The sequence below is a fragment of the Cherax quadricarinatus genome, chromosome 27, assembly GCF_038502225.1.
Source record: "Cherax quadricarinatus isolate ZL_2023a chromosome 27, ASM3850222v1, whole genome shotgun sequence".
NCBI classification, from domain to species: Eukaryota; Metazoa; Arthropoda; class Malacostraca; order Decapoda; family Parastacidae; genus Cherax; species Cherax quadricarinatus.
The window spans coordinates 29,398,752-29,425,374 of record NC_091318.1 but is presented as its reverse complement, the minus strand read 5'-3'; the positions used below and the strand labels follow the sequence as shown (position 1 = coordinate 29,425,374).

General features: G+C 38.1%; 1 protein-coding gene across 3 annotated transcripts in view; it reads right to left on the bottom strand.

Moving 5' to 3' along the window:
- Nucleotides 1-5,898: 5,898 nt before the first annotated feature.
- Nucleotides 5,899-26,623, bottom strand: part of LOC128691167 (UDP-glucose 4-epimerase) — a 43,761-nt gene continuing 23,036 nt past the window's right edge. For 2 of the 3 annotated variants that reach the window (XM_070089203.1, XM_053780014.2), the window contains exons 2-8: nucleotides 26,232-26,461; nucleotides 25,058-25,171; nucleotides 24,318-24,494; nucleotides 23,997-24,177; nucleotides 21,752-21,840; nucleotides 16,503-16,695; nucleotides 5,899-8,181 (exon numbers count right to left, since the gene is read on the bottom strand). In XM_070089203.1, coding sequence (XP_069945304.1) covers nucleotides 7,967-8,181; nucleotides 16,503-16,695; nucleotides 21,752-21,840; nucleotides 23,997-24,177; nucleotides 24,318-24,494; nucleotides 25,058-25,171; nucleotides 26,232-26,456 — 1,194 coding nt within the window. In that variant the 5' untranslated portion in view covers nucleotides 26,457-26,461 and the 3' untranslated portion in view covers nucleotides 5,899-7,966. Of the gene's footprint in view, nucleotides 8,182-16,502; nucleotides 16,696-16,808; nucleotides 17,002-21,751; nucleotides 21,841-23,996; nucleotides 24,178-24,317; nucleotides 24,495-25,057; nucleotides 25,172-26,231; nucleotides 26,462-26,623 lie in introns of all 3 variants that reach the window. The other variant, XM_053780015.2, reaches the window with a different exon arrangement.

Genomic DNA, 26,623 nt, shown 5'->3' with positions numbered 1-26,623 from the left:
CTGCATAACAAGGGGCTTTCTGTACAGTAGTACAGTATGCCATTGATGTCAGCTATGCCTGTATTTCATGTACATACACTTATGGAAATAAAGACTATTATTATTAGAATTACACAGTTACTGCAGATTTTTCGGCTGCAAATTCATGCTGAAAATCTCTTGTTCCATCACACCTGAAAAGTTATGACAATAACAAAAAAAAAGGAACAATACCGTGACTGGAACGATACACAAATAACCCGCACATATAAAAGAGAAGCTTACGACGACGTTTCGGTCCGACTTGGACCATTGACAAAGTCACACTAACCGAATCGAAGCGAATCGAGGACGACGAGATCTGTCGTAAGATGGGAAGGAAGAAGGATATGGAAGGATGGAAATAACTGGAAAAGGATGGGGAGGAGGGGAAGAAGAGGAATCAAGGCAAGTGGCCCAACAACTTTGGGACATGTGGTACAAAAGTACTGGAGATGTAGATAGAGAGGCTTGACTGATGTCATTGCTTGGCTCACTAGGAGAGGATGGCGAAGGCAGCGGTAGGAGCTGGGAGTGTCAGAAGGCAGCAAGCAGGATGAGTTGGTTATGGTCTCAAACCGTTTATCAGTGCGGTAAATTGTTTTCGGGAGAGTTGTATCACACTTATGGGAGAGCTGTAGTAGTATTCGTTGGTTTGGAGTTGGTGGAGTATCTGGTTGTAGGTAGGGAATGGTCTTTCTTCGCTTTGGTACGATACAGTGTTGTCTTGGAGATGTTGGATGAGTTCTAGGTGAGTCATGCTTGCAGGGTACAGCCTCGTAGTGTAGAATATGAGTCCTTTGTGTTTAACCCATGGTGTTCCAGGTAATCGACGTGAGCTAAGTAGAGAAGGCGGTGGTGGAGTAGAGGAAGGTGGTGTTGCTTCGTTTACAACTTCAGTAGACGAATTAGAAGATGTTTCTGGTGGTAAGGCTTCTGATTGGTTGGATTCAGTGAGAGGTGGTGGCGGTGGAGGCTTCTCATTGGTCGTTGTTAGATTGACGTCACTAGTTGGTGGTGTTGATAGAACTTCTGCAGAAGAGTTGGCGATTAAGTTTTTGGTGAATTTGAGAATTTCTTCAGAAGGTGGAGATGCTGGAAATGTAAATGAAGGCATGTTATTTAATGCAAATAACTCGTTGATGGTAGAGTTAAATGATCAAGGTACAGCCATGTTTTGCATATGAGCGTATAGTAGACAGTAGTGAATCTTCGTTACGTCACATGTTGGAGGAGTGATGGTAGTGGTGGTGGTGGAGGCGGGCTGAGTAGATGCTTGAAGTAATTTTGTAGTGTCTGCTTGTATTTTTGCAATTGCTGCATACGTTGGAGTGTTGCTAATAGGTTTTTTCTTTGCTGCATCTTGTGTTTTCTTCATAATATCCTTTCTTGTAGGACATTTTGCTGCCAGTGTATGGTGATCATTACTCTTGCAGTTTAAGCACGCTGGTTGTGTTGGAGCAGCAGCGGTGCAGGAACTGAAGGCGTCCCTCACTACCACATGTAGTGCAGAACTTCTTGTCTTTTACTGGACATGCTTTGGTGGGCTGATGGTATGAATAACAGTTCCAGCAATGTTGGATGTAGTGATATCTCTCTGCTTCAATGTAGGTAGGGCTGATGTAGTAGTAGTAGACAGCAAGACCTTCGTTCAGTGCAGTGGCAGCCATGTTCACGTCTGTGAAGGTGACCTTGATCATGGACGTTGCATTTGGGATTTTTGTAATGCTGTCAACAGTAGCCCAAGTATTTTGCGTCTCGATGGATGACTTGAGTTCAGCAGGTGTTTGAGACGTCAGAATCTTGTCCAGCTATTTTAGGAATACTGATTTCCTCGCCCTGAGGGCAGGAGATGACGTAACAGTAAACCCTTGAGTAGTAAGAGTAGTGATGGCTTCTGTAGTGAGTAGCTTCTCTGCTTCAGCATCATCGTGACACACAACAATGAATGCTTCTTTCAGTGACAATATGGTGTTGAATTTTACTTCCAGTGCTCCCTGAACAACAGTTGCAAGAGCAATCTTTGTTGAATCATCAACGGTACCATTTCTTGGTTTGATCTTTACACGATTTGCGTAGCTCATCGTGTAAGTCAAGGCGATGACAACGCTGGTAAAGGTTCCCCTCCCCAACGGGGATCGTAGGGAGACAGAGTAAGTAAGGAGAGCTGCTATGACCTGCCTGGGCGAGAGTCAAGAGCAGAATGTTTATTTGACACTAACCAGAAGTGGAGCATATATAGGCAGGAAGAGGTGGTGGCAGAACACAAAGAGAGGTCGACAGGATTACCGCCTGGGAATTGTTATGGCGTATCAAAACCAACCCAAATAATTCAAAGATCACTTACTTCCATAGACTGTGTAATGTCCATACTCCTCTCGAACTTAAAACAAGCACCTCCCGTACCCCCATCCCACGCTCCTTCTCGACAGTTGTCCTTGGTGTTACCCTCGACTACTCACTGAACCTAAAAAATCACATTACTACAAAGATCACACAGGCGGGACTTGCACTCTCAAGGTTATATAAGCTGAGAGGAGCCAGTCCCAAGACAAAACTACATCTCTACAAAGCACTCATTCGTCCTCTACTCTCTTACTCTCCACTCGCTCTGACGTTAACCGCCAAGACAAACGCACTAAAATTTCAACGTATCCAGAATCGTGCATTACGTTGGGTGTTGGGAGTGAGGTGGGATGAATTTGCCACCAGTGAATCTCTCCACCTCACGACAAACACACCAGCTTTGAACGTATACTGGAAGACACTCAGTGACAAACAACTTGACAGACTTGAAGCATATCATGACTACTGGACTACATACTTAGCAGATACTCTCAGACGTCCTTACAATGATGTAAATCTTTTTCAATGGTTGTATGATCCGGCACCTCCACCACAATACAAATAAACTACCTGACTTTTGCTTAAATATTCAAATAACTTAAAAATGCCATTGTCGTAGAGCTGTGTCTTTGAGCGTTTTCGGGCTGAAGTGCTTGCGATGTGCGTTTGCGTCGCCTTTGCTGTAACGTGTCCCTGAACCGTATCCAGTCATTGCCAGTTGATATGCTTCCAGCAAGTTGCAGTCAGCACCCGCAGAGTCCCTGTTGTCTTTTATGTCGTCTTCGTTATTGTTTATCCAGGCTTAGCAGTTGGGTCTAGTCCTGACTCTTCTCTCTTCGACTCAAGACATTCCTCTCACCGTCTATTCTTCGCACTGTCCCCACTTGCCCCTCGCCCCTCGTGGGTCCTTACCTGTGAGTCCTTGATCATGATCTGGTTAGTGTGACTTTGTCAATGGTCCAAGTCGGACCGAAACGTCGTCGTAAGCTTCTCTCATTTATGTGCGGGTTATTTGTGTAAAGTTATGACAAATTCTGACCCTACCATCAGCATGTCACAGCAGAAATTGAGATTCATCAGACCAGGCAATGTTTTTCCAGTATTCACCCATCAATAGTTTGGGTGAGCCCCTGCCCATTGTAGCCTCAGTTAACTGTTCTTTAGAACCTGGTGTGGTGTGCTGCTGTAGCCCATTCACTACAAGGTTTGATGTGTTGTGCATTCAGAGATGCTTTTCTGCATACTACTTCTAATGCATGGTTGAGTTTCTGTCACCTTCCTGTCAGCTTGCACCAGTCTGGCCATTATCCTCAGACCTCTCTCATATCAAGGAGTTTTCGCCACAGAATTGTCACTCGCTGGACATTTTGTTTTTCACCCCATTCGCTGTAAGCTCTTAGAATGGGTCTGAAAGTTCCAGATCAGCAGCTTCTGAGATACTTTAATCAACTTGTCTGTACCAACAATCATTTCAGTCACTTACATCACATTATTATTATTATAATCAAAACCAAGCACTAAACCCACAAGGGTCACACAGTACTGTTACATCAAATTTCATCCTTATTCTAATGTTTGGCCAGAACAACCACTGATCCTCTTGACCATATCTGCATTCTTTTAAGCACTGAGGTACTGCCACATGATTGGTTAATTGGATATTTGCATTAATAAACATGTGTGTACCTAATAGTGGCCACTGAGTGTGTATGTGTACACACACACAAACATACCCATACTTAAGTTATTGTAATTAAGCCAGACCAGAAGCCTTGAAGATGAACCCGCGTTCCTGTCTCACAAAGTGAGTTCCAGCTCCTGGACTTCTTAAGAATGATCAAATGTAGATCTCCAGCTTCTTAACTTTGCAGGAAGGTTGAATCCTAGATCCTTGGTATCTCTAGGCAGTAGAGCTGCAGCTGCTCAGCATCTTGAGGGCTGTGATGAACTGTTACAAGGATTCTAGCATGGCTTCAGGAACAGTTCAATCCCGGCCGAGGTATGGTTTGTTCATCATTGGGTTGAGGTATGGTTACTAGGCTTCGTACATGGGTTGAGGTACAGTTACTAGGCTTCATACATCATAGGTTGAGGTACATTTACTAGGCTTCAAGCATGGGTTGAGGCACAGTTATTAGGCTTCAACATGGGTTGAGGAACAGGGTGCTGGAGTAAAGGATGCAGGGATATATTCATCAAAACACACCAACCAAGCAGCAGCAGTATTAGTAGTTGCAATAGTAGCAATATTATTACTATTATTTCAGGTATCCCTGAAATGGGCATTATTTAGAGGTTACCTGAAATTTTTTCCTACCTTCAACTTTTCATCTTCATTTCACTCATAACACAAGGCCTAATCCGACTAGTCGGCTTCAAATTTTCAACACCAGTGTAGTTACTAGGGCAAGATTCTTGAATATTTGGCATGTGCAGTTTGGATTGATTTTGGCATGTCCAAATTCAAATTTGCCTTTATATGAATGATTTATTTGATAATGTAACCTCTAAGCAGATTCAAACTTATTGTACTGGTGTTATAATAATAATCATGGGGGAGTGCTAAACCCATAGGGATTATACAGTGCCTTGGGGGGGGGGTTATGTTAAGTATTCAGACTCAATTCAGGGAACTGGAACACAGATCAATTCCCTAGATCAAGAGCCACTCACCAGCATCAAGGAACCTCCCTTGAGGGGATTATACTGGTGTATTCTAGGATATTGGTCCCTATAATATAACAAGAATGTGCCACTTGACTTCACAACTGGTGTTTCTTAGTAGAACATTTTAATTTTGGGCTGTGTATATCCTAATCTGCCATTTTTATTGAAAATGTTGAGATAGTTTCCATGATATCTTGTCAAAGTTTCTTTTATAATGCTTCAAATCTTCAATACTGATATTTATCAAAACTGCATAACAAACATATGCCACACACTGCACTATTCTTATCATGTGCATTGAGGTACAATGGGTGGGGTATGCAATATGGGGATACCTTTCTTGGATTGAGGTACAGGTGGCTAGGATTATACAATATAAATTTTTTCATTAATCATGCCAAATGGAAAAGGGAGGAAAGATGCCCCTTCACTGCACAGAACAGTGGAGAAAAAAATTACTGATCTCCAGGAGTTACAGTACAGTTCTTGGCAAAAGAAATGACAAGCTTAAATTGTCTAATTGAAAGAGTAGCCTAGGCCAGGGCAAAATTAAAGCTAAATGGAGTGAGGGAGAGATACTAAGAGCAGACCATATTTCACATGTCCAGATATACAGGCTGTAGTGTAATGGAGTATGAACTTAAATTACAGAATAATGAATGTCATTGTGCACTAAAAGTGCACTTTTATTGAGTGTGGATATACATAGCCAGAGATCAAGTCTGAATGTGTTACATATGATAATTGTAAGCAAACACAAAGGGGAAAACTAGGTAATCCACACATGTTTTACCCACCAGTATATGCAATTCAAAATTATGTTTTACTGTTGTAATAAAGGTGCCTTATCAGGTATAAAAAATAATATTATTAATTTAAAGATTTATTTTTACAGCATAAATAATACATTTCACTCAGATTTAGATATATATAGTACTGTACTTTCTCTAACTTCATTAATGTAGTTCACCCTGTAGTGCACACAAATAGCAAGTACAAGGTAACTATAAATTACACTATCTTATTGTGAAATATCTAGTGCACTTTTTAATTCAACACAGTGATATTATTACATTCTTTCACTTCCAGCGAATATTTAATACAAATTTCATGCTAAAATATTATTTAACTCTTCATATATAACACTTAGTTAAACACACATTGCTTTCAATGGTTACTTTCTTTACATCAAGAATAAGTGCACCCACCAGTGACAACATATTCTGTCAGAGGCTTAAGCAACACAATTCATTTTATGATACACGTCCACACAAAACTATATTGAACATTTATCTTCAGAACTAAACTTGTCATAATATTCTAGACTATTATTATACAGGGTGTCCACAAAAACACTCCTTGATTTCAAACAGGTATAACATGTAACTTTATTGTAATACTCTTTCACAGTTAGTAGCTTCAGATGCAGGATTTCATTCGGTTTCATGTGGTATAAGGTAGCATTAAAGGCACTCAATATGCGCCCCTCTGGTTGCTCGGCAAACATTGATGCAATAGTCCAATTCCGTCCAGACGCTCTGCAGCATACCTGGAGTTATCATGCGAACTGCTTCAGTGATCGAAATTTTCAACTAATCCAGGGCTGCAGGTAATGGTGGTACGTAAACTGTGCTCTTCACGTACCCCCAAAGAAAGAAGTCACAAACAGTTAGGTCCGGTGACCTCGCAGGTCACATGCGGAGGTCACTGGACCTGTTTGTAACTTCTTTCTTTGGGGGTAATGAAGAGCACAGTTTACATACCACCACTATCTGCAACCCTGGATTAGTTGAAAATTTTGATGACTGAAGCAGTTCGCATGATAACTCCAGATATGCTGCAGAGCATGTGGACCGTACTGGACTATCGCATTGATGTTTGCCGAGCAACCAGAGGGGTGCACATTGAGTGCCTTTATTGCTACCCTATACCACATGCAACTGAATGAAATCTTGCATCTGAAGCTACTAACTGTGAAAGATTATTACAATAAAGTTACATGTTATACCTATTTGAAATCAGGGAGTGTTTTTGTGGGCACCCTGTACTGTTCACAATTGGAGTGCTAAACCTGTAGGGGGTCATACAGCACCTGGGGAATGAGTCATGTGGAATGTACTCCTTAATTATACTTGACAGTCTGCAGGGTAATTTTTGTGGAAAATCTAGATCATTCCTCTAATATAGAGAAACATCATTATCTTCCAACATTTAAAACAAGAGCAAATCTCCAAGAGGCAAAAAGTAAAAAAATTTACATCCAAATATTTAAACTTGTGGCCACTAAAATTAAAGAACACTGAAAAAAAACAAAAAACTACAAATGAGTAAATTCATTATAAAAATACTGATACACTGATTACAATAAAATCTACCCAAATATCTATGGATATATACAATATTGTGATGTTAGGAATGCACTCAGCTGGATTACTGGTACGTATTTATATGTTGGAAGACAATTTGTTGGGTTTTATAACTACAAATGTAGTTCCCTCAGCATATCTACTAACCTGGTCATGTCAATTGCAGTTATTTAACAGATGAACTTATTTTTTTTAAAGCTCTCAATTTAAATAATTAAAATTATTTATGGCAGTTGCTTCCCAGTGTAGCTATAAAGTTTAGCCTATTATTTCATTTTTTTGTGGAACAATTTTAAAATGCTTCTATAGGATATGGCCGGTTTGATGAAAAAAAAAAATTAAACATTCTTTGTGTCTGATATACTAGACTATAAGAATTCAATATTCCAGTCTTAAAAAAGTAATATTTAGTGGGATTCCTGAGCCATTTGTCTGTTTTTAACTGTGGGAAAATACTTTTCACCTTTGGAAATTAGGGAGTAAATACAGATTTTAATACACAACAGCAATGCTGGAATAGTAATTGTTACTGCATTAACACATTATTACACTGTAAAGTGATGCACACTTCAGTGATTATTTACACCATTGACACCATTAATAGAATTAACACTATTGAACGCTGGCACCGCTTTGGCAGGTCCAGCTGCAGTTACTTTGGCGGGTGAAGCTGCAGTCGTCTTCTCAGAGAGAGGAAGAATTTCATCCAGAGAAGTTGCTGGGAATGGTTCATCATTTGCATAACCATCAGGGTTCATTGTCTGCCACCTCCAAAAGTCTTCACCTGAAATAATTTATGTACACATTTAAAACCAAATTCAGTGTAATATCCCTGTAAAGTGTAATGAGCACCAAAAATGATCATCTGTTAAAAAGTTCATATATGGAACAGCTTCTGAATACAATATCAGTGTGTTTTGGGTAAGTAGCCTCCAAACAACAATCTGTGGTGATATACATGTGACCCAAAATTTGACTAAATATTTTAACACGAGTATTGCCATTGTTGTTTTTTAACTTATGCATGATAATAGTGTCATTCTGTTGAATATTAAGAATATTAACATGGTAGTTATGTTCCTAAAAAAAATGATGCAAATAAAAAGTCATATAAAATGAAATGAAGTACATAAGAGGAAAAATAAAGTTACATTCCTTGGATAGCTCCACCTCCAAAATAAGACAAAATAAATTTTTTTAAGTTTTGTAATTTGTCAAGACTCAAAATTAATCAAGTTTTCTATTCATTACATTGTAGTTGTTGGCTGTTGGTACTGAAATGTATGAGGAGGGTTGATGTGACCCTGTACAAATACATGACAGGCAATTCCACAACTATCACCTAACTCCACCACAATAATCATATATAAACATCAGTAAAAATACCATATATTACAAGCCAAACGATTTTTTACTTTATAAGTTAATATGTCAGAATAAAACCCACCATAATATATGAGTACAGTGGAACCTTGGTTTTTATATGCCCTAGTTTGTTAATATTTTTGGATGTCTGGAATGGATTAATTGGATTTACATTATTTCTTATAGGAAATATTAACAAAAAATACATTTTATAGAAAATAACTATAGTTTTACATACAAACTAAGGCATATGAAAACTGAGGTTCCACCATATAAACCATGCCAAAAAAATGATCAAAATAACAAAGAAAACCTCAGGTTATTGCCATGTCCTATTGTTATTGTTGGGTTTAAAGGTTGAAATGGTCCAAAGGGGTCTGTCCATCTTACTGCTGTGAGACTGACTACCAGAATGCTTTTGTAAATACGTACATTATGTGTCATTTAATACATATTAATAATTTTATTTACATAAAAAAATAAAATATCAATTTCCTTCGTATTTTCAATAATAAAAATAAAGAGTAAGGAGTTGAGGATGTGGAAGGTAGAGATGGGAGATATCTGTTTATTTATCACAGAATACAGTGGACCCTCAGTTATCGGCTGTAATCCGTTCCAAATGGTCGGCCTAAAACCAAAATGGCCTAAAACTGAAATAATATTTCCCATAAGAATTAATGTAAATACAATTAATCCGTTTCAAACACCCAAAAATATTAGCAAAAAATACATTTTTAAAGATTAATTATAGTTTTACATACACAAAACAATGAGAACTAAATAAAATAAATAAATGAACATTTAAATCACTATTACATACCTTTATTGAAGACTCTTGTTGGCTTATGAAAGACAGGGAGGAAAGAGGGAGGACTGATTATTGTCTGGAAGGGTAATCCCCCTCCATAAGGACTTCAGGTATCAAAGCCCTCTCTGGGGTTACTTCCCTCCCTGCCTGCTACACCCTTGCATACCTGCTACACTCCCTGCCTGCCTGCTACACTCCCTGTTTCCCAGCTACACTCCCTGCCCCCCTGCTACACTCCCTGCCTCCCTTCCACAGCATATGTGTAAAGAACCTAGGACAACCCAAAAACGTAAGACAGAGTGACTTATTTCCATTGGGGGTCCTGCCTCCCTGTTACACTCTGTGCCTCCCTGCTAAACTCCCTTTCGCAACATTAGTTTCCTTGATTTCTACTTTCTTTGCCAGGATGGAAGTGATTGTTGATTTGGATTTCCCATATATCCTAGCAGGTTCTAGCAGTCGAACACCACTCTCGTACTTTTCAACAACTTCTTTCTTAAATTCCATTGTGTTTCTCACTTTCTTTACCAAAGGAACTTTACTAGGAACTTTCTTTGGGCCCATGGTTGCTTATTTCGCAGTTGCACTCAATCAATAACCACAAAAAACAATGGATTATAGCGAAATGTTTGGATGAATGAGCAGAAGTTTCCTCACTCACCCAGAGACACAGCCAGACTGACTCACGAATGCACGAGCGGCTGGCAGGTGGACGTGTCCAATACTGCTTCTAAGCAAAATAATGGCCAATAACCATAATAAAATTTCGGCCAAATAAATGGGTGATAACTGAGTTGGCTGATATCCAGAACAGCCGATAACCGAGGGTCCACTGTACACATTATATCCAGGGTCATTTTTAACCTTGATGATGCTGCTTAGAGGGATATCTAAACTGTCATATCTGTGTGCCTCTACCAAGACAGTGATAGTGCAACTGATGGTGAAACTGTTTCTTTTTTGGGTCACCCTGCCTCGGTGGGAGACAGCCAGTGTATTAAAAAATAAAAAGTAATTATGCAAGTTTTTTAACACACCAAACGTCACCCACCGAGACGACCCGAAAAAAAAATTCACCATCATTCCCACTATCACTGTTGTGCTAGAGGTGCATACATATGACAGTTCAGATGTTCCCCCAAACAGCAAATATCCCCACTCCTCCTTTACAGTGCAGGAACTATACTTCCCACCTTCAAGACTGAAATCTGGCAATTAGTACAGTATTAAGTATTATTATTATTATTGTGTTATTATTATTATTTGATACAATGGAATGAAAGCAATATTAATAATAATGTGATAAAGGTTAAAGATAAAGCCAAGAAATTAAATTTAGGAGTGGGATTCAAGAATGAGATGGATACATGGTGTGATTCATAAGATTGCAGTAAATAGCTTTGACAGTAATGAAAAAAAAAGTTGTTTTAGCAAATTACATACAATTATATGATTGTATTAATAAGAGCAGGGTAATATTTTGTGAAGGGATTCAGGGAAACCGGTTAGCTGGACTTGAGTACACTGCCTGCACTTTAAAGGAGGAGTTTGGGATACTGGCAGTTTGGAGGGATGTCTAAACTGTCGTATCTTAGCACCTCTGCAAAGACAGTGATTATGTATGAGTGAAGGTGAAAGCGTTGAATAATGAAAGTTTTTTCCCTCTTTTTGAGTTTTTCTTTCTTTTTGGGTCACCCTGCCTCAGTGGGAGATGGGCCAACATGTTAAAAAAAAAATTAATAAACCAACAAAGCTTGCATAAAGAATAAATTTTGAAACTGCTGAAAGCAACAACTCACGAAGACTCTTGACTGTCTTTGACAATGTTTATTGAAACTTCCAATACACCAACCACTCCTCTAGTAAATCCAGTTTGTTTTTAAAGTGACATAATCACTGTTTTGCAGAAGTGCCCAGATACAACAGTTTAGAAGCATATATAAAGATATATTACACTTTTTTTTTTTTTTTCAACAAGTCGGCCGTCTCCCACCGAGGCAGGGTGACCCAAAAAAGAAAGAAAATCCCCAAAAAGAAAATACTTTCATCATCATTCAACACTTTCACCACACTCACACATTATCACTGTTTTTGCAGAGGTGCTCAGAATACAACAGTTTAGAAGCATACACATATAAAGATACACAACATATCCCTCCAAACTGCCAATATATTACACATCCATCCAAAATGCCATACATTCTATAAAAATTTATATACATACTATACAATTTTAGTTATCCAATTGGACCTCTGAAATGGAACGCTTAAAGAAAATGTTAAATGTTATTACATTAACTATGTTCATAAAATTCATACTGTGTTATGGTCCAGACATACCCTTCACATACAATTTTTTATTTTAAAAAATCTCTATTCACATTTATGAATTGTAATATGTGGGCACTTCTGAATGATGATAAATGTCTTTTTTTTTTTTTTTTTTTTTTTTGGGGGGGGGGGGTAGGGCCAGTGTTTAAAAAAAAAAAATTAAAAATTTCCAATTCCTTCATTATTTTCAAAATCTAATATAACATTGACCATAAATAAAAAAATAAATTCTCTTTTAGTCCTTTTCCAAGTAAATCATATCAAATTATAACCAACATGCTATTTCCTGACATTTAGGGTATGAGAGTCGACAAAACCTTGCAAACCCTTGAAACCTGTGTACTGTATCAGTACAAACACAAACTAGAAGTAATAGAGATACTAAAAGCTTCTGCATGCTGACTGTTACCAGACTGAAGCCGTTACCATAAGTCACTGCACGAGGTAGTATTTTTTTTGAAATGTGAAAGCCATTAACATATGCCCCAAAAGTGAAGCAATCCTTAACATGCCCCATAATGTGAAGTCATAACATGCCCCATAAAGTCCAGCAAGCCTTAACATGCCCCTTAATGTGAAGTCATAACATACCCCATAAAGTGCAGCAAGCCTTAACATGCCCCATAAACTGAAGTCATAACAATCCCCATAAAGTGAAACAAGCCTTAACATGCTCTATAATGTGAAGTACATATAACAATCCCCATAAAGTGAAGTCATAACATGCCCCATAAGATGAAGCCATAACAGTTCCCATAAAGTGAAGCAAGCCTTAAGTTACAATGTGAGCAAGTTTTTATTCTCTCTCAAAATGTTAGCAAGCCTTAAGGTAGTACAACAAAAGAAAATAGCAGTAAAAAAAGGTGTTGGTGAGCATAAAGCTGCATATTTGTGATTATGTGTGAGTGAGATGAAAGTGTTGAATGATGATAAAAGTATTTTCTTTTTGGGGATTTTCTTTCTTTTTGGATCACCCTGCCTCGGTGGGAGACGGCCAACTTGTTGAGAAAAAAAAAATACAAGCCACTCTGAAAAAAGTTATTTATTTATTTATTATTATGATTATTATCATCATCATTACAGTACATCCGAAAGCAAGCACAAAACCATATGGATCATACAGCACAGCACTGGACTGTAGTCTAAGTGTATAGGTGAGTGGAGGTGAGGGTTAGTGAGTGAAAATTAATGTATTAGTGCAAAACATTAGTTTCTTTTAAAAATCACACAGAGTGTCTTCATTAAAGGTGAGACTTCAATGAGAAGGGCAGTAGAGTAAGCATATCAGGGCACTGAAGATATCGAAAGTGAATTCTGTGTGTTCTCCAATAAACAGGTAGAACAATCAGTTAATAGGTAGTGACTTGTTAGAGTTACCTGGTGGCCCTCACAGAAAGATGCCAGGCACCTCTGCATGTGGTACCAGTACATCCATTTATGGAGTCTGCCTCCACTGCTTTCTGTTCTACCTTTGTAAGGAATGAACTTCAATATGAACAAGTGCAAGATAATGCATTTTGGATACAATAATATAAAATGTGAGTACAGTACAGTACTGTATAATTTATTGGCAAGCCCTCTTACAGAGACGAAGAAAGGGAGGCAAACTTGGAATCATGATAAGCAGTAATTTTAAATATATGTACTGAGAAATCTTTTGCTGCTAGAAAGGAAACCAACAGGGAGCTTGACTTCATAATAAGAAACTTCAATTACAAAACTTGTGATACAATATTAACCCCCACCAATGCTCTCATCAGACCACATCTTAACTATGCTGTCCAGGTCTAGTCCCCTAATTACATAAAAGGTATAGAGTTACAAGAATAACAAAATTCATATCACTGAGAAACAAACTATACAAAGAGAGACAAATTACATAATCTGTTCTCTCAGAAAATGGAGGCCCAAATATGAACTTTCAAGACATTACACAAGTTCAATATGCTCAAGCACTAGGATCATTTTGAAGCATGGCACGATATAATTACACTGCTCGAAACAATGGTATGAAACTCTGCGGTAATGAGGCTTAATATGAATGTGGATAAGAGCTTCTTTTCAAACAGTTTTAAAACACTGGGATAATCTACTCACAAAGTTCTTTCTTTCAACACACCGGCCGTATCCCACTGAGGCGGGGTGGCCCAAAAGGAAAAACGAAAGTTTCTCCTTTTACATTTAGTAATATATACAGGAGAAGGGGTTACTAGCCCCTTGCTCCTGGCATTTTAGTCGCCTCTTGCAACACGCATGGCTTACGGAGGAAGAATTCTGTTCCACTTCCCCATGGAGGTAAGAGGAAATAAACAAGAACAAGAACTAGTAAGAAAATAGAAGAATAACCAGAGGGGTGTGTATATATGTGCTTGTACATGTATGTGTAGTGTGACCTAAGTGTAAGTAGAAATAGCAAGATGTACCTGAAACCTTCCATGTTTATGAGACAGAAAAATGGACACCAGCAATCCTACCATCATGTAAAACAATTACAGGCTTTCCTTTTACACTCACTTGGCAGGACAGTAGTACCTCCTTGGGCAGTTGCTGTCTACCAACCTACTACCTAGACTCACAAAGTTATGGGAATCAAATTAATCCACCATTTCAAGAACAGGCTGGACATACACTTTGCAACTAGGATTCTAGCAGCCAAAGTCCTCTCCATGCAGTAGCCACTGGTATTCCAGTATTTACTCAAAATTCACTCTAAGATATCCAGCCGTTCACATCTAACTGTAATGCAGTATCTAGAAGTAGAACTAGTAGTATCTAGAAATAAAAATGCAAGTAGTACTAAGCGGTACAGGTAGTATATAGCCCAAGCCTTCCATCCATTCCTATCTCTTCTATAAATTCCATGCCATTTTTCCAAAACTGTATGGTATGCCTTTCTCTCATTTCATGATACTAGTGACTGGAGGGAGAGAGGGCGAGGGAGAGATCCTTCTGCCTTACTATCTTTGCCTTAACCATCAAGGAAACAGTTGATAGTCCCTAACCAAGACAGAAGTGGACAGTACTTCTCAGTAGATAGCCTCAGTATTGACTTTATGTCTTCTGCTATCTGCCTAGCCCATGTATTTCAATGTACCACACTTAGGCATTTAGCATCCATTAATGTACTCTCATTCTTCTCCCTCTTACACGCTTGTTTTCGTTCACTGTCAATACACCCAAGTATCTAGAACAATGTGATCATTAATCCCCAAACTCTCTCCCTTCTAATGATGAGAAATTCAGTTCCTCTGTCAATGTAACTCTTGCCTTTCTGTGCTGGGGTCACTTAGTTGGCAAATCTCTGAGCTGTTTCAAGCATCTTTATGCAATAATCACCTATTAGCAGCTGCTTCTATGAGTTTGCAGGGACCCACCTTTTAACTTTGGACTGTGACCAACTTCAAAAGCTTGTCATGTGAACATTTTAATGCCTATATGGAGTTAACTTCATTGTTCAGTTCATTCTACAATATCTTGTAAGTTGAAGAAATGTTTTCAGATATCCCTGTGGCTTATGAGAGTTTCTCTTCAACCATGCTCACTATTTCATGTTTCGTCCTTGGTACGGAGCCCATATAGCACCTGGCAAATGTTGGCTTAAATACAGACAAAATACACACAAGCTCATTGATATAGCACTAGATATTATTTATACCTTTTTCAGAGACACTTCCAGATCTGTTTCCTCCTTAGATAATTTTAATATCTAATCTCTCAAGCTGCATTTTCCATAGCATCTATTTTTGCTCTTTCCCAGCTTTATTGCATAATTTATACCAAATTCCACATGCCAATTTTATCTGAGCTGAACATCTTACCAAAGTTTTCTAGCACTCCATGAAATTTTGCATAAACAAAAAATCATTTGCAGTTTCCACTTGACTGACCAACATTGCTGCAGGTAACATCACTCACCCAACTCTACACCTTACGTCTCTCCACTGTATATATGCTCTCTCCTTTTACCCATCCCCATGAGCATTGATAACATTATTTGTTGGTATATTCTACCATTAATATACAAGAATTATTCTTATAGTTTAAGACTTCCTTGGAAAAATTTTTTTAATACTGTACACCAGAAATGCAAAATGGACTAGCACAGACTACATGAATACTCAATTTACAGCTGCTCTTTGTGACAAGAATGTCCCTCTTACTCTTCTCACTGATTTTTAATTAAAGATGTCTTTCAATCAGCTTGAAGGCTTGCCTGTTCTATCATTTTATTTAGTGTTTCATATTAATCTCCCTTGTTGCTACTGGTCAAATGTGTGAGTATGAATGTAAAAATCCATGTTGCTGTAACCAATCACATGAATAGTGCTCAAGCCAAAGTTCAAATTAACTAGATGCATTTACTATTTTCATGAGGAAATCTACAGCTACATTACAGGAAATACCTCCACCATACAAAATCATGCTGAAATGAAAGTCCTGTACCATGATCCATAGGAATTCAGCCAAACTGAAGTAAAACTTAGTATGCACAAGATATATTAGCACTGGAGAGACCAATGACCAATTTGAGAAATCCACGAGTTATAATGAGAGGTGAAAGTGAGGGAAGCATCTTTGGGTTTGCAATGAAGACTTACACATGTTTTCAAGTGAGTACTTGGCTGTCCAGCCCAATTCTTTCTTGGCAAGGGTTGTGTTGGCAAACATGGATACAATGTCTCCTTCTCGTCGAGGTTTCAGCTCGTAAGCCACTTTAGTATCAGTCACGGCCTCGAAAGCCTTCACTAGTTGCAACACAGAAACTCCCTGGCCTGTACCTAGGTTGTATGTCTGTGAAAAATTTCTTAGCATAAGTTTTTACATACAAGAAAAAAATAAAAGCCCCAGTGGTTGAAATAATCTGAAAGATAAGAAAAGATGAACCAGCAAATCCCTGTACTTACACATGACCTGAAAATCCCTTGTGGGCTTCCATTTCAGTTCTTTCACGCCCCGGGTCCCATCACACACCAGCGTGGCGACATCTCCAACTCTTCTGCCAGAATATTCATATGGGATGTGAACCTTCGACACACGCTCAAATTCCTTGATAAACTCCAGCACCGATAACCCATGACCTAAGCCCAGGTTCAGGGGCTAAAGAATAAAAATGTATCTGATTTCTTTTAATATAAATACTCTTCATTAATTTTATGAATAACAAATTGTGATACTGTATGATATCAAAATGGAAGAAAAATCACGTCATTATTCATAGAAAACCTATTTATAAGTAGATTATTATACTACAGTACTATAGTTTTTCAAAGTTAACAACCAATTCTGTTGAAAATTTTCTTAAGAGAATGCTGCCAATGATGTGCAACAAAATGCTATCCCATTCTAAGCAGAGTTTATTACAGTATTTTTCTACCAAAAGTCATTTTCTAAAGTTGAAAATCTCCACCACCTCTAAAATTAAACCTGAAAAAAAAAAAACTTTTAGCCCAGTTCCCAATATTACTGGAAAATACCTATATACCATACTGTATATAAATGTATCTATTTCCCAAGGAAAGAAGAAACCCTGTGACCTGGTGACTAAGGCTCTTGCTTCAAATGGCGAGGGTCCAGGTTTGATTCTCGGCGAGGGTAGAAACATTGGGCATATTTCCTTACACCAGTTGTCTATGTTCCCCATCAGTAAATTGGATACATGGGTGTTAGTCAACTGGTGTGGGTCGAATCCTGGGAAAAGCTAAACTAATTTGCCTGAAATGCTCTGCATAACAAATGGCTTTCTACATAGTATGTCATTGATGTCAGCCAGGCCTGTATACTTTCTACATGTACTTGTAGAAATAAAGATTTTTTTTTTTTTTTCAACAAGTTGGCTGTCTCCCACCCAGGTAGGGTGACCCAAAAAGAAAGGAAATCCCCAAGGCAAAAATACTTTCATCATCATTCAACACTTTCACCTCACTCATACATAATTCCAAAAACTATTCGTCTCCATTCACTCCTATCTAACACGCTCATGCACGCTTGCTGGAAGTCCAAGCCCCTTGCCCACAAAACCTCCTTTAACCCCTCCTTCCAGCCTTTTCGAGGATGACCCCTACCCCTCCTTCCTTCCCCTACAGATTTATACACTCTCCATGCCATTCTACTTTGATCCATTCTCTCTAAATGACCAAACCACCTCAACAACCCCTCTTCAACCCTCTGACTAATACAGTGGTCCCCCGGTATTCGATGGCATTATCCGTTAAATCCGGTATTCGATACATTTTAACGCAAAAATTTTGCCTTGCCACTCGTTAAAAAACCCACCACACGCGATTCGTCCGAGATGTGTCCACATGTGGCCTGAACTGCCCTGTGTGTGCCAGTGTTTACAAGCCAGCTACCGCGGTCGCATCCAAACATACAATCAGAACATTTCATATTATCACAGTGTTTTTGGTGCTTGTTTCTGCAAAATAAGTCACCATGGGCCCCAAGAAAGCTTCTAGTGCGAACCCTGTGGTAAAAAGGGTGAGAATTAGTATGGAAATTAAGAAAGATTTTGAAGGGTTTGGGGCTAACCCTGAGAAGCCTATGCCAGTTGTGGAATCCAATGTGCCTACTTCAAAAATTAAGGAAATGTGTGCACAGTGGGTTGAACTGCAAACTTTTATGGATGAAAATCACCCTAACACAGCTATTGCAAGCCGTGCTTGTGACTATTACAATGACAATGTTGCGGCCCATTTTAGACAAATCGTAAAGGAACGGGAGGTACAGAGCTCTATGGACAGATTTGTTGTGCGACAGAGGTCCAGTGACTCTCAAGCTGGTCCTAGTGGCATTAAAAGAAGGAAAGTAACCCCGGAAAAGGACTTGCAACCTCAAGTCCTAATGGAAGGGGATTCCCCTTCCAAACAATAAGTTCGACACTCTCCCCTCCTCCCATCCCATCAATCATCACCAGATCTTCATTAAAGGTAAGTGTCATGTATTCTATTGTTAGTAGAGTACTACAAACTGTGCATGTCTTCTTCAGTTTGTGTGCATTAAACTTAATATTTCATGTGGTAAATTTTATTTTTTTCATACTTTTGGGTGTCTTGCATGGATTAATTTGATTTCCATTATTTCTTATGGGGAAAATTAATTTGCCTTTCGATAATTTTGGCATACGATGAGCTCTCAGGAACGGATTAATATCAAATACCGGGGGTCCACTGTACTTTTATTAACTCCACGCCTCCTAATTTCCACACTCCGAATTCTGGAGTTTACCTGGATAATATTTACACCACACATTGCCCTCAGACAGGACATATCCAACTGCCTCCTCACTGTAGCATTTACAACCCAAGCTTCACACCCATATAAGAGTGTTGGTACCACTATACTTTCATACATTCCCTTCTTTGCCTCTATTGATAACGTTTTTTGTCTCCACATATACCTCAATGCGCCACTCACCTTTTTTCCCTCATCAATTCCACGGTTAACCTCATTCTTCATAAACCCATCCGCTGACACATCAACTCCCATACTATATCTGAAAACATTCACTTCTTCCATACTCCTCTCCAATGTGATATCCAATTTTTCTTTATCTAAATCATTTGATACCCTCATCACCTTACTCTTATCTATGTTCACTTTTCAACTTTCTACCTTTACACACCCTAAAGATATTATATTACATATATTATTATTATTATTATTCATAATATTCTGCTCAGGCTTGATGTTCTGTACCATAATTCATACTAAGACTTGTGCAAAAATTATTGAAAATAAAATTAAACTATATTAATAGCATCCATATTTTTTTAACTTCCACAAAGAATGAGAGACAACCCCTTTAGCCATTACAGTAACCATTCCTTTAAATATAAATTTCTCAAAATGAATTTACCCTTTGATTTTGTGAACACTAAACCCAAGCTGTTTTTTCAAAAAACGAAACCTTTTAGTATTATACACCTCGAAAAGGTTGGAAGGAAGGGGTAAGGGAGGTTTTGTGGGTGAGGGGCTTGGACTTCCAGCAGGCGTGCATGAGCATGTTCGATAGGAGTGAATGGAGACGAATGGTATTTGGGATCTGACGAGCTGTTGGAGTGTGAGCAGGGTAATATTTAGTGAAGGGATTCAGGGAAACCGGTTATTTTTATATAGCCGGACTTGAGTCCTGGAAATGGGAAGTACAATGCCTGCACTCTAAAGGAGGGGTTCGGGATATTGGCAGTTTGGAGGGATATGTTGTGTATCTTTATACGTATATGCTTCTAAACTGTTGTATTCTGGGCACCTCTGCAAAAACAGTGATTATGTGTGAGTGAGGTGAAAGTGTTGAATGATGATGAAAGTATTTTCTTTTTGGGGATTTTCTTTCTTTTTGGGTCACCCTGCCTCGGTTGGAGATGGCCGACTTGTTAAAAAAAAAAAAATATTGTACAAAGTGTACATGTCTGTATATAGTGGGTGAAGGCAAAATGTACATTATAATCTACTGCTGGGTTTGTTTTCTCCAATTCCCATTACGGCCAAGTCTCAGAGGCCATTCATTACCTGTTTTTGTAATAACTGGACAGACACCTAAGGTCAATATCTGACCAGCTGGGATGTGGTTTGTACATTGGTCTGCATGTGGCCAGCAGTAACAGCCTGGTTGATCAGGCCCTGATCCACCACAAGGCCTGGTCATGGACCGGGCCGTGGGGGCACTGACTCTCAGAATGCCCTCCAGGTATGCTAAGATGACTATGGCATTGCTTGTACAAAATCCTAAACAGGCTTAGCACCAATATTTCTACTGTAAGAATGTGATAAGCATTCACAGATAACTGCATCATTCTAGAGGGGTACATGTTTATAGCAACATCATGGTCCAAGATGGAGCAAAATGTTGTTTAAGGTTCCTTTTCTAAATTGTGGGTTAGTTTTGAATTCTTCAGCCATGGTACTGTGACTTTTATTCTTCATTATTTGTTTTGCTATAGCAAGTTGTAGTGTATTAACACCAAAAAGTATGCAAGTATGACAAAAGCATTATTAGGATAATCATTAAGGAGACATTTCACCTATCAGGGACTTTTTTAATTCAATACAAAAAAGGAGTAGATACTGTAAGTACAAGGTCAAGTAGAGAAGTGAATGGCAAGAAATACAGCAGAAAACATACAGAGAAGGATGACAATGCTGATCTTATGCATCAAAAATCTTCCTACAAGGATAGACTAAGGGCACTGAATCTTCACTCTCTGGAAAGGTATAGAATTAAGGGGGATGTGAATGGAAAACAGGAATGTATAAATGGAAAACAAGAATAAATAAAGGGAATACAAAAATACATAACCAAGATAGGACTCGCAGCAATGAGTTTAAGTTGGAAAAAATTTAGATTTAGAAAAGATATAGGAAACAGTGAATTTAAAGTGCTAGTAAGTCAAAACAAGACTGCAATTTCCGAATTTCCTTGGTATTTCATTTATCCATGACCAACTAATTTCACTTTTCTCAACATCAATTGTAAATGTGAACATAAGATTACTCAAGAGATTTTAATGTTATGTATTCTCAATCTTATAACTCAAACATCAGACTATTCATTCGTAACGTTTACTAAATCAATGTATTCCTCAACACGACCAGCAAAGGCTGAAAGAGACCCTCTGCCCTTCTTAAAAAACTGTCTTAGATTATCGCCTACAGCTCTATCTGTGCGAGGTTACAAGTAGTTCTATTAACCCTAATAAGCAATAATCCTTCAACCCTCTTGTCTGTCTCTTACAGTCCAAAACATTTTAAACAATGCATTATCCAGCTATGGTAAATGTTTTATGAGCTCCGGTAGTAAATAGGCAAATTTAAAACACAGAAAACAGTAATATTTAGCAACAATACTTACTTTAAATCTAAGATGCTCTTCATCCAGCTTTGAGAGAGCAGACACATGACCTGAGGCTAAGTCCATCACATGGATGTAATCACGAACACCTGCATCAGAGAATCATTAGTGGCTGCTTTCTCATAGTGAAGTATTGTCAAGATTGGAAAGGCAGGTGAACAAAAGTTACTAGAAAGTTTTATGGCTAAGATTTTTTTTTTTTTTTTTCAACAAGTCGGCCGTCTCCCACCGAGGCAGGGTGACCCAAAAAAGAAAGAAAATCCCCAAAAAGAAAATACTTTCATCATCATTCAACACTTTCACCACACTCGCACATTATCACTGTTTTTGCAGAGGTGCTCAGAATACAACAGTTTAGAAGCATACACATATAAAGATACACAACATATCCCTCCAAACTGCCAATATCCCAAACCCCTCCTTTAAAGTGCAGGCATTGTACTTCCCATTTCCAGGACTCAAGTCCGACTATATGAAAATAACCGGTTTCCCTGAATCCCTTCACTAAATATTACCCTGTTCACACTCCAACAGATCATCAGGTCCCAAGTACCATTCGTCTCCATTCACTCCTATCTAACACGCTCACGCACGCTTGGTTAAGATACTTTGCATAAAAAAGAGCAACCATATTCATTTTTTAAGATGCTCCAAACTCTTCAGAAATCAAATCCTGAGATATGCCTAGATTCTCCTCAAACAATTCCATTACCTCTATTCTGATTCATTTTCTAAGTCAGCCTAAAATACACAAGAAACATCACATACAGTGAGCAAGACAACATCTATATTCAAGGTAAATACTGTACTATACTGTTTAACATTTTTTTTTATTATTATTTTTTTTATTATTAACACACTGGCCGATTCCCACCAAGGCAGGGTGGCCCGAAAAAGAAAAACTTTCGCCATCATTCACTCCATCACTGTCTTGCCAGAAGGGTGCTTTACACTACAGTTTTTAAACTGCAACATTAACACCCCTCCTTCAGAGTGCAGGCACTGTACTTCCCATCTCCAGGACTCAAGTCCGGCCTGCCGGTTTCCCTGAATCCCTTCATAAATGTTACTTTGCTCACACTCCAACAGCACGTCAAGTATTAAAAACCATTTGTCTCCATTCACTCCTATCAAACACGCTCACGCATGCCTGCTGGAAGTCCAAGCCCCTTGCACACAAAACCTCCTTTACCCCCTCCCTCCAACCATTCCTAGGCCGACCCCTACCCCGCCTTCCTTCCACTACAGACTGATACACTCTTGAAGTCATTCTGTTTCGCTCCATTCTCTCTACATGTCCGAACCACCTCAACAACCCTTCCTCAGCCCTCTGGACAACTGTTTTGGTAATCCCACACCTCCTCCTAACTTCCAAACTACGAATTCTCTGCATTATATTCACACCACACATTGTCCTCAGACACGACATCTCCACTGCCTCCAGCCTTCTCCTCGCTGCAACATTCATCACCCATGCTTCACATCCATATAAGAGCATTGGTAAAACTATACTCTCATACATTCCCCTCTTTGCCTCCAAGGACAAAGTTCTTTGTCTCCACAGACTCCTAAGTGCACCGCTCACCCTTTTTCCCCTCATCAATTCTACGATTCACCTCATCTTTCATAGACCCATCCGCTGACACGTCCACTCCCAAATATCTGAATACATTCACCTCCTCCATACTCTCTCCCTCCAATCTGATATCCAATCTTTCATCACCTAATCTTTTTGTATCATCATAACCTTACTCTTTCCTGTGTTCACTTTTAATTTTCTTCTTTTGCATACCCTACCAAATTCATCCACCAACCTCTGCAACTTCTCTTCAGAATCTCCCAAGAGCACAGTGTCATCAGCAAAGAGCAATTGTGACAACTCCCACTTTATGTGTATACACTATTAAACAATGTTTACTACTGTTGGTAAGTGACCAGGAATATTACTGAATGTAAAATAGTGTAAATATTCTCAGCAAGATAAAAATTAATGAAATCTGATGCAAAAAATTCTCAGAAAGGATCTCCCATTATGATAACAGTGTCTATGGGAAATCAGTTTCCAAGTTTCAAACACGATTACAATTTTCAGTACTGTATAAACACCGAAAGTAGAGGACCTACTGTATCTTAGTTTTAATAGAATATTTTTGGAATACAATATAATTTTCATATTTTGCATAACTTTGGATGCATTCACTAAGACAATAGAGGCAAAAATAACACAGAACTTGTTAATACACACCGGTGCCATCTGGCGTGTCATAGTCACAACCAAAAATAGTTAAGCTTGGTTTCTTTCCAATAGCCACCTGACCAATGTATGGCATGAGGTTAGTGAAGTTCTTAGTGGGATCCTCACCCAACCGCCCAGATGGATGCGCCCCTACAGGGTTGAAATACCTTAGGGCAATGATGTTCCACTTCTGTTGATGGGTTTTGGTAAGAGTGATATTTGTTACATTTTATATATGCAAGTATTGCAACCTACACTTCTGATGAATGCCATGAAAAATGTGTGCAGAGCAAGTTAATCTGAAAACAATAACATATCTCCATTACTAACTTCTTCTGCATGCGACAGATCTTTCAACATTTCTTCTATGAGATACTTGGTCCGACCATATACATTCGTGACAGCACCAGTAGGATGGTCTTCAGTAATGGGTAAGTGCTCAGGATCACCATACACAGTACAGGAAGAGGAGAATACCATCTGATATACACTGTTTGCTTTCATTGCCTATGGAAAATATTACATGGGTTTTATAAACTTGAAATTTTCATCAGAGAAACTTACAAAAACTGCAGTATATAACAAATATATATATAGTACTGTATTTACAGTAGTTTAAGCACACCTAGTTATTAACTCGAACCAGATTAGAAACTGACAAAAATTATCTAAGTTCATACAGTATTAAGACTGCTGACTTTGTATTACATTTATCACAGGATAGAAGCAGAATGGACTACAAAGTACCATACTGTACTTCAAAATATGAAGTGTAGTCTTTTTCTTAAATCTCAATAAGTAATATAGATTTACCATGAGGAATGAAAATACACCTACCTTACCTAACACAAATTATATTGCATATAGAGAAAAAAAAATGATAATACGTTAAGATATAAAGCTAATGAACAGTACACAAATATACTGTACTATTTACATTCAGTAGAAATAAGTATGGGAAAATGGTGCTCAAGGTGTAGCTACCAAACAGCATTTGCTTTAATATATTTATTAAGAGTAACGTTAAGAGACTTCACAACAGTACTCTTAACAATGACTGGTCAGCTTACTTCAATTAGGTTGATGGTCCCAATCACATTGTTCTTGTAATATATGAGAGGAAACTGCATGGATTCTCCAACAGCTTTCATGGCAGCAAAGTGAATAACATAATCAATCTTGTGCTGCAAATCACACAAAAAACTTTTCATGTATTTGTTGTGTCAAAAACTTAAATTACATCAAAGCAAAAGAGAGAGACTATAATTATACCAAAATAAGGCCAAAATCTTAAATTATAGTTCCTCAGAATGATAAATGTTCAATTTACAGTTAAAAAATATTGACACCTACAATGTACCATAAATCAAGAATGGATGTATCTAATGGGAAGAGCTGCTCAGATCCCAAAAAATTCAATTTTTTTACTATCCTGGATAAGACAGAAAAAAAAAAAGGTAAAAAAAAAAAAAAAAAAAAAAAATTCTCTTACAGTGAAAACCTTTTTCCTTGTTTGATTCTCCTTCTGTGTTCTAAACAGTATATCAGACTTCATATCCCTTATCTCTATCTGATTGGTTGGCAAACATATACAGTACATTTTTTATTCATTCAAGAGGTGTAGAGATGCTAACATGTGGTTTAATATTCCCTTTACATGCCATTCCTGTGTAGCCCTACTAATGGTCTCTGTGCTTGACTCTCCCTCAACACACTCCCAAATGTCTACTACCCCTCTTGCACTGCCATCCTCCTCTTCTTTTTCCTCATCCCTATACCCTTACCCCTCCCCTCTGTCTGTCTACCTCTCTCTCTCTCTTTCTCAAATGAACATCCATATATTCCTGAATCTACATTTAGTGTATCATTATCAGCATCCAATCTGTGCTCCAAAACTCCTCCCACCAATTTGATAATCTACTCCCATGCAAAACCTTCAAAGAATTTTTATTTTAATTGGCCAAAAAACAATATCAAATAAATATACGCCAGAGATACTATGTACTGAGAAGGGAAAATAATAAAATTATTACTGAAATATTAAAAAAGTGGTTTGAATAATGACTTAAATTTTCCTTTTAATGAAATACATATTGAAAATAAAAAAATGCATTTTTTATTTTCAATGCATTTATTATGCAGAACATTTCAGGAAGCAAAATTCAGAAACTCAAATGTTAATATGTGTATAAGTTAGAAATACCATAGTCTAATACAGTAATGACAGCTTATAATATAGATTACCTTGGCAAATATAGCATGTACAGCACGTCCATCAAGCAAGTCACACTCGTAGAACGTGACACTCTTGCCTGTGATCTCCTGTACCCTTCTGAGTGCCCCTGACCTGCTATTGGTCAAGTTATCTATGGTAATGACCTCATAGCCCTCGTTAAGCAGGTCAATGATGCAATGTGACCCAATGTAGCCAGTACCACCTGTCACAAATACTGTCTTCAGGTTTGCCATTCTTACTGCAAATATAATAAAATAATTATTTGTATGATTAGAAGATGGTCTGTAATTTAAGAAGGGGAGGGTCCTAGTTGTTTTGTTTAGTTGTTATTCGAAATTATGTAAACAGTTGTTAAACAGGAGTCTACCATACAAATCGTGACAAAAATATAAAAATTTTT